Source organism: Arachis duranensis, chromosome 10 (assembly GCF_000817695.3).
Source record: "Arachis duranensis cultivar V14167 chromosome 10, aradu.V14167.gnm2.J7QH, whole genome shotgun sequence".
Lineage (NCBI taxonomy): Eukaryota > Viridiplantae > Streptophyta > Magnoliopsida > Fabales > Fabaceae > Arachis > Arachis duranensis.
The window spans coordinates 65,187,878-65,197,853 of NC_029781.3; the positions used below are offsets into that span (position 1 = coordinate 65,187,878).

Genomic DNA, 9,976 nt, shown 5'->3' on the forward strand with positions numbered 1-9,976 from the left:
AAAGAAAGGCATTGCTATTGATCAAAATAAAGTCAAGGCAATCTTGGAGTTACCACCACCAATATCAGAGAAGGTGGTATAGTCTTTCTTGGGAAAGGTTAATTACCTTCGACATTTTATATCTAATCTTTCTGGTCGAACACGTGTTTTTTCATCTTTAGTCAAACTTAAAGATGAGTCTTAGTATGAATGGATAGAGTAACATCAAAAGGCGTTTGATTCGATTAAAGATTATTTATCCAAAGCACCAATAATGGCAACCGTTCGTTCTCATGAGCTATTGAAATTATATATTGCAGCATCGATGAATACTATTGGGTGTATGCTGGCTCAAGATGGTGAGGAATGTCATAAAAAGGCCATTTATTATTTAACTCGAGTTATGTTTGATATTGAGACAAGATATTTTCCGATCGAAAAATTATGTCTTTCTATTTATTATGCTTGCATGAAATTGAAATGTTATATGATTGCAAAGACAATAAAAGTGATTTCTCTCATAAGACATGCTTGCAAAAGACATGTTTTAAACATCTCTAAAACATGTATAAATTTCGGTTCAAACTGAATCAGCTGATCATCATATATCTATACTAATCAAATGTGCAAACAAACTACATAATGAATCAATTTCACCAATTCCACAGGAGAAAAAAAAATAAAAAAATGCTATTGCTAAGGTATTAAAGAGAAAAAAGGATGGAAAAAACAGAAAACTGCTAACTCACCAAGAAATATAGCAATGACCCAAACTGGATTACTCAATGTCATTCACTTTCTTCTTGATAATAAGTCTTAATTTTGTAAACCAGTATCTTTTTATGCTGCTCAACTCTTTCCATTATTTGTTTATTTGTACAGATTTATAATTTTAAGTTATTTCATATATGTTAACCATTGGCATTAGATTTATAGTTATTGAATAAAATAATTTTTCCATGAAACATCATCGCAATGAAAACGACTCTAATATTCATATGATTTTAGTCTTCGTATATATCATATTCTTCTGTTAGAGATTAATAATTTTAATTAACTCAATCCTATTATTAGTCTTTAAAAAATATAAAAATTGTTAAATACTTATAAGATTATCATATTAATATGTGAATTTTGTTAAACCCTATCCCCTTAAAATGAATTCAATTTGTCTAATAGAATAAGATTTTTTGGGGACTAAAAACATTCAATTAATTGGCCTACGATGCTTCTAACCATATGACGAGAACACTTGTCAAACATGAAATCTAAACTACTCCAATTAATCTTACTTTTCTCTCTTCTTTTAGAGAATAAAACAAACTCCAATTAACCATATGGCAGCATGTTGATTGTGTGCTCCGGGAACATTTTCAACTTTAAAGACGGCAAGAATTTCTCATCAGGATATTTTATACTCTTAGGGTGATCCGGAGTAGTTGGATCAATATAATGGGATGATGAGGGCGAGTATCAACTTTATGATGGAGGAGCAATAAACAATAAGGGCAGAGAGTTACAGATAATTAATCAAGGCCAACACTAACACTAAGAAGATAATAAACAGGAATGTAAGAAAAACGATAAAAACAAAAAACCATGACACATTAATTTTTTGGAATGTTCTTTCCAACAATCTTGGCTGGAGTTATTCGCAGAAGATTCCCTGGCTTACCAGGGACAGCACCTTTGATCATAACCACATTAAGATCCTTATCAATTTTGACAATCTTAAGCTTTCTAATCTTCCTCTTGGTTCCTCCCATCCTACCAGGCATCTTCTTTCCCTTGTATACACGGCCAGGTGTAGTTCCAGCACCGATTGATCCTAGTTGTCTGTGACTCTTAGAACCATGGGTCATTAGACCCCTCTTGAAGTTGTGACGCTTGATTCCACCTGCAAAATACTTAAGATAATTAAGTAATGTTCACCTCTGGCTGAGTGTTGAATGCTACTATCATGCATACCCATCTATCAGGCTATCAACTAAAATATGTTATGAGCAGGAAGTCTAAGTGGTTATTGATTAGAGTTTAATAGAGAAAATATCTTAATGTGTATGATATTAAAAGATGTCGCATTGTTGTCACTGGATTTTTTATTCTCTAAGGCTTCCTATTTTCTAATTTTCACTGTTTTGTTGACGAGAATTTAAAATAAGAAAGCAATACAAAAATGATATTTCCTTTATGAAACTCGCAGATGGTTGAAAGAAAAGAGTGAAATGTGAATGGTCATGGCAAAAGTTGTTAAAATCAAGGGAAGAATTCTCTATTATCTGACACTCAATAAAATAAAAAGGATTGTGTTCTAATTGTTTTAAACAAACACTTGACGCTAAAAATTTTCAAATGAGTGAAGTATTGTTTTGGTTCTCAAAGTTTTTGCCAAAAATCAAAATCATCTCCAACATTTTTAAAAAATTCATAACATCCATTAAAATTTTCAAATGGTCATTCCATTAAAAATAATTAACCTTTAGACGAATTTGCTCCTCAAACTCACTGCCAACCCCCCACCCCTCCTGGACCCCTTCACTGCCACCCCAAAACTCTCCCGTCGCAGCTCTCACTATCCACAGACGACAATAAGCACTCACATCAACAATAACTGAACGTTCATGTGAATGATGCTGCTATATGGCCTAATTCTGGATAAACCATTTAGGTCAAAGTAGCCTTTCCTTTTTCACTGTCCATTCCTCTCAACTCAATGTCGAAATTAAAAAAAGAGAGGACTCACCAAAGATATTGATAGAGACAGAATAGATGAGTGCAAAAGATAGATTTTAAATTTGAGGATTTGGTGGGAATAAAGTAATGCTTTGAGAAATATTGAATTTCTCTTGCATAAAGATTTTCAAGAGGAGAATGCTAAGGGCCAACATCTTAATAAGGAAAAATGAGACTTCGAAATTCAAGTCAAATCCAAGCAAATATAATGCAAAATTCAATGGAAAACTACATGTAAATTATTAAAGAACCAATCTTACTTGCAATTAAATCTTATGCAGAGAGCCAATGTCTTATGAGATATAATATGGTTTGGATTTTCTAGATTTCAAGTTCGAAATGACATAATATAAAAACTAATAGCTCAAATTGCAGACTCACATAATTTGTAATTTGAATAATGATGATCTGCTCGAATGATAATATGAATTTGCATTAATTTTATGAGTATTCTAAAGACGTTGTTGGTTAAAAGAATGTACATTTATGTTTACTTGCATTTCATTCAGTGTTTTGCCTGTGATTCGGATTTGAAAGCATGATTCTATAAGAGAATGAGCAAAAGCAAAAGCAAATAGCAAGAAAAGAAAAGAAGTGAAATGAACCTTGGAAACCCTTGCCGATGGTGGTGCCGGAGACGTCAACAAGATCGCCCTCCTGGAAGATTTGGTCGAAGACGAGACGCTGGTTGGGCTGAAAAGCGTCGACGGAGAGAAGGCGAAACTCCTGAAGATGGCGCATGGCGATGGCACCAGCCTTCTGGAGATGACCCATTTCGGGTTTAGTCAATTTTCTGTCCCTCACCCTTTGGTACCCGACCTGGACTGCACTGTATCCGTCAGTTGCTTCCGTCTTCACCTGCGTCACGATATTGCCTTCCTTGAAGCCCACCACCGTCACAGGGACCACCTCTCCGTCGGCCTGGAAGTAGCTCATCATGCCCAGCTTCGTGCCCATCACTCCAACTCCAGTCTCCATGCTCATCGTCACCATCGCTCTTCTCGGCCTCCTGCTGCTCCCCGCTTTCACTTTCAGAAACGACTTCGACTCCCGATTGCTCAACAAATCTGGGCTCCGCCAGTAACACCCTGATATCGCTGAACAAATCGACATTATTGACATCTCAACCTCACTTCGCTTTACGACAGACACTCAGACGCCTGGTTGGGTTACGGAAGCATAGCTGATAAGCGTCTTATCCTTTTTTTTTTCTGTTCCCCTATAAAATGGATACATATACCCGACCCAAATCCGGGATTTTAGTTAATGAAAAAGAAAAGTGTTATTTTTAAGTTTTAATTTTTTTTGGTTAAATTTTAATTAGAGTAAAAGACATATCGGTCCCTGACCTTTTTAAAATTGGACATTTTAGTCCCTTAAGATTTGAAAATACTTTTAAGCCCCTCACCTTGTAAAATCTGGGACAATTGAACCCCTCCGTTGATTTGGGTTGAAAAACGTCACCGGAGAAGGCTGATGTGGCTGGAGGGAGTGTGACCTGTCCGTTTAGGTTGCTGAGCTGGAGGGGATACTAAAAGTCGAAGGACAGATCGATCCTTCACCCACAAAACGACGCCGTCCCCTTCCTTGAGCCCTATTTGATCGAAAACCTTGGAGGAAGACATGGGTGTTGATGCTGCGATCGTCCATGATGAGTGAAGGGAGCTCTTCATGCACAAGACCTGGAGGGGGATCTTCATGGGCTGTGCCAGGAGGATGTGAGCGAGTTGCGATTGCGCCCAAGTGCAACTGTGGCGTCTATGCCATTATGTATAAGTCAAGAACGACTAGTAACCCTAATAGAGTGTTTCTTGGGTGTCCACTGTTTAAGGTAAGTGAGCGATTTTTACAATAGTTGGGTTATAGTGTGCTGGATGTTAATGGGTGATTCACTGAAATTTTGTTCCAGGCTAAAGAACCGTATTGCCGGTACTTTATCTGGCTGGATGAACATTTGAAAAAAATTAGGGCCGTCGAGTTTGAAGCCTTGGGTGCGGTGGATGAAGCTGAGAGAGTAGCCATTGAAGAACAGCTGCTTCGAAATAAGGATATTGAGAAAAAAATAGAAGAGTTGGAGAGGAAGCTGTTGTCTATTGAAAGCAAAAAAAAATTGAGTTTGTGGTATATAATTGTGATTGGTGTAGTAGTTGTTGTTGTTGTTGTATGTATATTTAGGGTGTAAAAATGATTGATGTACATGGAATTGGTTGTAATGGTTGATGAAAAAATGGTTGATGTACATGGAATTGATGTAAAAATGGTTGATGTACATGGAATTTGTTGTTGTTGCTGTATGTATGTTTTTTTTGGAATGTCTTGTTGCTGTATGCATATAATTTAGAACATTCAGACATTATTCCAAGCATTAAACAAGATAGTAATTCTGGATAGATTTAAAGCAAAACGTTAGAATGACATTGTATCTGATTTAATCCAAAACATAGCTAAACAGCATGAGTTAACTCCAAAATATGATAATTTCTGGTTGGCATGTAAACAAGTTTGCCAAGATTACTTTGCTAATAAGCATTGTCTAATGTCATGCTAATAACTAGCCAAAAAAAAAAAACACAGAAATCATGCTGCTTTGTTCACTTCTTCTGAGGCTTGAGAATTCTCTTTGTGGCACTGGTAGCCGCTTTCATGGTCTCCTTCGAGGGTCCCCTGCTAGTTGGAGTTTTTTGTGTGTGTGGTGTTGGATTTGGTGGTGGATTTACACTTGTTGGTGGTCGAACAATTGGTTGCTTGGGTCTGAAAGTATGTGCAGCAGCATTGGAGTCTGGTTGGTCCATTCTTGGCAGTTGGGATGGAGGTCTGAATGGAGTTTGTGCTGGAGCTGAAGATTGGGCCATAAATGGTGTAGGAACTGGTGCAGACTCAGCTGCCTCCCCAGCACTAGGTTCACCCAATGTTTCACCCTGTGATTGATTTTGATCCTATGTAAGAAAGACACAGCAATGTAACCAAATGGGGTAATTAGTGCTTAAGCAGTATCAATTTTGTATTACTAACTAATAATAAGAAGCATAAAATGGAGGGGCTGATTAGTGCTTAACCAAATGAGGTCTAAAGCATTTTTGGGTGCCGGCTTACCTCTGGTTGAGGGGCTGATTGTGAAAGGGGAAACAGCACCATAGCTTGTGAGTTGTCAACTGTCTTCTTGGGTTTTTTCTTCTTTGGTTTCCAGTTGGGGTTGCTTGGAGCTCCTTTACAAGTTTTATAATTATGCCCTTTCTCGTTGCACTTGCTACATGTAACCTGGAAGCTTCTTTTCATCTTTTCTCCTTGAATATGAGCCTCAGCAGGGTCCTTGTTGCGGTTGTGCACCTTTGGCTGCCCAATAGACCGTTTGATAGGTGGCAGGGCAGGCCTCAGCTACTCAGTTGTAGTCCAGAATTCTTCACTAGGAACGGGCTTGATGCAATGTGCATATGTCTTGTGAATAGACTCCATACACAACCATGGATGCACGTAATCCTGAACCTGGTCATGCCTCTTTCTGATAGCAGCAATAGCATGTATGCACGGCATGCCTGCATAAGTAGCAAAAGTTACATGTAAACCAGCATAATTTTACATACGACAAAAACATATTAGTTGGGCTTAAACTCTTTACCAGTCAATTGCCATGTGTTGCATGAACAGGTGTGCTTGATTAGATCCACATTCACTTTCGTCTTCTTTCTGGTTACCTCAAACCTCTTTCTTTCATTGTCCCCCACCCACTCAGCTATCCACCTACTGCTTGGTTTTATCTTCATCTGCAACCTTTTCTCTTGAACTGGTGCTAACTTACCACTATGATGTTCTAACAATCTAATGTGCTTGGTCATCCTTCTCATTAAGTAGCACCTAATCTCCTCACACATTGTCAAAACAGGTTTTACTCTGTATTTTACTACCTTTGCATTGAACACTTCACACATATTATTAGTCAGGTTATCCACCTTGGGTCCATGACTAAAATAGGCTTTAACCCAGGTGGTAGGTTCAAATTTCATCAAATATTCCCATGCCGCATTGTTAACCCCCTTCAGCCTATCCATTTTCTCCTTGAATTCTGGTTCAGTTGTACACCTAGCACACTCCCACACAATGTCTCTAATGTACATGTCTTTGAACCGATTAATAAAGTTCTTCCATATATGCATTACGCAGTTTCTATGATGCGCCCTGGGCATTACCTCTTTTAATGCTAGTAGCAGGCCCTACTCATTAACACCAACAATTTAACAGCATTATAGGCTACCCTAACAAACTCTACAACTAAGCACATTATAAGCTAACTCAATAAACAACAAGATATAAACAGATTATAGGCTATTTTCCTAAACATCAACAACTAAGCAGATTATAGGCAAATTCTATAATAACCAACAAATAAACACATAAAGGAAAGTAAGATTGTTACCTTTTGCTGGTCAGACATAAAGTTCCAACTGAATTGGGAGGCATCACCCAGGTCTTCCTGAAGTAGTGTCAAGAACCATTTCCATGACTCCTTCGTCTCAGATCTTGCAACAGCAAATGCCACAACGTAGAACTGATTGTTGGCATCCTGTGCCACTGCTGACAGTAACTGGCATCCATGGTATGTCTTAAGAAAGGCCCCATCTAGATGGATGAAAGGCCTACATCCACTCTTGAAGCCTTGCTTGCAGCCCTCGAAGCAGATATATATCTTATCAAAGACAGGAAGGGACTGAGGGATAGGCTTCACATCAATTCTTGCTGTTGATCCAGGATTACTCTTGAGAATCTCCATCCCATACTCCCTGAGCTTTCCATACTATTCTTTTTTGTTTCCCACTAGCCTTTTCTTGGCTTCCTTTACTGCCCTATATACCATCTTTGGATGCACAACTAAGTTAAAATCTTCTCTGAGGAAATCAGTTGCCTCATTAGTTGTCATATGAGATTGACTTCCCATTCTCTTTTCCACCTTCTTACTGATCCAGTGTTGATCAGCAGCATTACTACCCAGATCTCTTGCACATGTGTGCTCAGACTTGTAAGTCTTAACCTGGAAGCATAGCAGTGTCTTGTTGTAAGATAGATGTGCCAGCCATGGACAGCTTTCACCTCTGCATGCAACTCTCACCTTTTCCTTATCATTTTTTATCCACAACAATTCTCTCCCCTCAACTATGAATATATCTTTCACAACCTCTTTGAAGCCATCTATGGTTGCAAACTTGGTACCCACCTCAAATCTCCCCTCTCCAAATTCATAGTCTTCATTAAACACTGGAAATTCATGCTTGTCTCCCTCATCCTCTGATGATACTGGTGTGTGAAGGTCCTCAGATGCATACTCATAAACCGGGTCATCATCATCTGATTCCTCCTCATTGACATAGAGCCCTATTGGAGGCCTGTCATTGGGCTGCACAGATGGGACATCTTCTTCAGCATGCATAGCAGCACCAATTTTTTGGGGCTTGGCATGAGGAACACTTCCTTTGGGCTTGGCTGTAGGCCTAGTTCTTTTGGGCCTCGCACTAGGCCCAGTTCCTTTGGGCTTGGCAGCTGGCATGGTACCTTTGCCACTAGGCACACCTGCAGTCTTTCTCCCAGCACCTCTCTTGTTCCCACTTGACTCTGCCCCTGGCCCTTCCTTGACAGTGACCCTTCTTTTTGGCAGCACTTTCTCCTTTTCTTTCACAGTGCTTCTTTTCTTCATAAGATCATTCTCCTCATCACAGCTAGAGGAGTCATCATCAGAACCAGTTTCAGTTCCATTCGGAGGAGGTTCATACAACTCATCCTCCCCACTACCATTCCCATCCCCTGCTGTCGATGGTGATGACTGAAGCTCCTGCATGATACTGTCCACATCAACTGCATCATCAAATTCTTCCGGCCCCTGTTCTGCAGCAGCTTCTTCTTCCACAATCTGTGGCTCATCAACAGGGTGATCGAAGTAAATATAGAACTCGTTGATATTTGAATTCCTCAACTTGTTCTCTCGCATTTCATTGAGTCCAGCATCCCCTCTCAGTATGTGCAGTCCAGACTCAAGATCATTATTGGTTGGGTTATACCAATACACTGCCCTATATGTTGCATAGCCCAGACCCTTGAATAGTGTAACCAAATCCCCAAAATTCACAAAGTCCAAATCCATCTCTGGAAATCTTTCAACCTTCCCACTAATATACTCAAGAGTGCCACTGGGTCCTCTACCAAAATGACCTCCATGGTAAAAAATAGGTACAACATATATATCAACCATCTGCATTATGCACAGATATAGCAATCACACATTAAACCCTAGATCAAGTGCTTGGGAATTTGAAATCAGTTAAATCCCTATAGAATTTTTTCCAATCTTTTCCCCGAAACAGAGCAAGCGATCATCACTAACCCCAACCCCATGCATTATATTCTACCAAATACTTAAACAAGAACGAACAGTGTGATTCGACTAATACCCTTACCTCTGTAGCAGAAGGCAGCTTCTTGCCAGACGAAGCCTGTCAAATCCTTCGCCACCCGCAACGTCCACTGAGCACACAATACCTTCTCAACGAGTTGAAGACGTTCTTTTTTTTTAGGGAGAAAGAAACTGTTTGTCTTCAGGTAGGGTTTTCAATAATTACAGGCGTGGCTTCTTGGTGTTATTGGAATAACAATATGTGAATAGGGCTCAGGGAAGGGGACGACGTCGTTTTGTGGGTGAGGGATCGATCTGTCCTTCGACTTTTAGTATCCCCTCCAGCTCAGCAACCTAAACGGACAGGTCACACTCCCCCCAGCCACATCAGCCTTCTCCGGTGATGTTTTTCAACCCAAATCAACGGAGGGGATCAATTGTCCCAGATTTTACAAGGTGAGGGGCTTAAAAATATTTTCAAATCTTAAGGGACTAAAATGTCCAATTTTAAAAAGGTCAGGGACCGATATGTCTTTTACTCTTTTAATTATACCCGACCGAGAATCAGCGCGTAAATTGAGCAACGGCAACGATTCCCTCGGCATATGCAGAGACCTCAACAGAATGTGGCAGACCAACGGAGGCTGGGACCGTATCGACCAAGACGATGCCGTCCACGCCATGCTCCGCTATGCCGATGCCAGTCTCTCCTCCTTCGACATGGCCGATCACTATAAGTTATACTCTCTTTCTCTCTCTCACGTGTAGTTTTCCATCTGAATCTGATTATGAATTACAATTAATTAATTAATTAATGGATAAAATATGTACTTTAGTTAAAGTTGAATTTTGATCTATGCAATGTGACGTGTATCCGCTATACACGAA

At 39.5% G+C, this 9,976-nt stretch overlaps 3 protein-coding genes across 3 annotated transcripts; 1 reads left to right on the top strand and 2 right to left on the bottom strand.

Annotated features, from left to right (window-relative positions):
• Positions 1–1,475: 1,475 nt before the first annotated feature.
• On the bottom strand, positions 1,476–3,926 carry LOC107469875 (50S ribosomal protein L3, chloroplastic). Its single transcript, XM_016089255.3, has 2 exons — positions 3,318–3,926; positions 1,476–1,876 (listed from the first exon to the last, which is right to left on the bottom strand). Exons 1-2 carry the CDS (start codon positions 3,832–3,834, stop codon positions 1,587–1,589), a joined length of 807 nt encoding a protein of 268 aa, XP_015944741.1. The 5' UTR covers positions 3,835–3,926; the 3' UTR covers positions 1,476–1,586.
• A 434-nt stretch (positions 3,927–4,360) lies between these two features.
• LOC107469857 (uncharacterized) lies at positions 4,361–4,894 on the top strand. Its single transcript, XM_016089239.1, has 2 exons — positions 4,361–4,543; positions 4,622–4,894. The coding sequence occupies exons 1-2, from the start codon at positions 4,361–4,363 to the stop codon at positions 4,892–4,894; spliced, it is 456 nt and encodes a 151-aa protein (XP_015944725.1).
• Positions 4,895–5,303: 409 nt separating this feature from the next.
• On the bottom strand, positions 5,304–7,477 carry LOC110276038 (uncharacterized). The gene is made up of 5 exons (XM_052255635.1): positions 7,124–7,477; positions 6,329–6,920; positions 6,184–6,245; positions 5,806–6,087; positions 5,304–5,648 (listed from the first exon to the last, which is right to left on the bottom strand). Exons 1-5 carry the CDS (start codon positions 7,475–7,477, stop codon positions 5,304–5,306), a joined length of 1,635 nt encoding a protein of 544 aa, XP_052111595.1.
• Between the last annotated feature and the right edge of the window lie 2,499 nt (positions 7,478–9,976).

Bases quoted from the DNA above. Each gene is read 5' to 3' on its own strand.
- LOC110276038 (XM_052255635.1), bottom strand. From the start codon at position 7,477: ATGGAGATTCTCAAGAGTAATCCTGGATCAACAGCAAGAATTGATGTG. The intron at 6,921-7,123 runs GTAACAATCTTA...GTTAATGAGTAG, and splicing joins TTATGTCTGACCAGCAAAAG to GGCCTGCTACTAGCATTAAA. The intron at 6,088-6,183 runs GTGCATCCATGG...ACAACTGAGTAG, and splicing joins ATGACCAGGTTCAGGATTAC to CTGAGGCCTGCCCTGCCACC.
- LOC107469875 (XM_016089255.3), bottom strand. From the start codon at position 3,834: ATGTCAATAATGTCGATTTGTTCAGCGATATCAGGGTGTTACTGGCGG. The intron at 1,877-3,317 runs GTTCATTTCACT...AGTATTTTGCAG, and splicing joins CATCGGCAAGGGTTTCCAAG to GTGGAATCAAGCGTCACAAC.
- LOC107469857 (XM_016089239.1), top strand. From the start codon at position 4,361: ATGATGAGTGAAGGGAGCTCTTCATGCACAAGACCTGGAGGGGGATCT. The intron at 4,544-4,621 runs GTAAGTGAGCGA...ATTTTGTTCCAG, and splicing joins TTGGGTGTCCACTGTTTAAG to GCTAAAGAACCGTATTGCCG.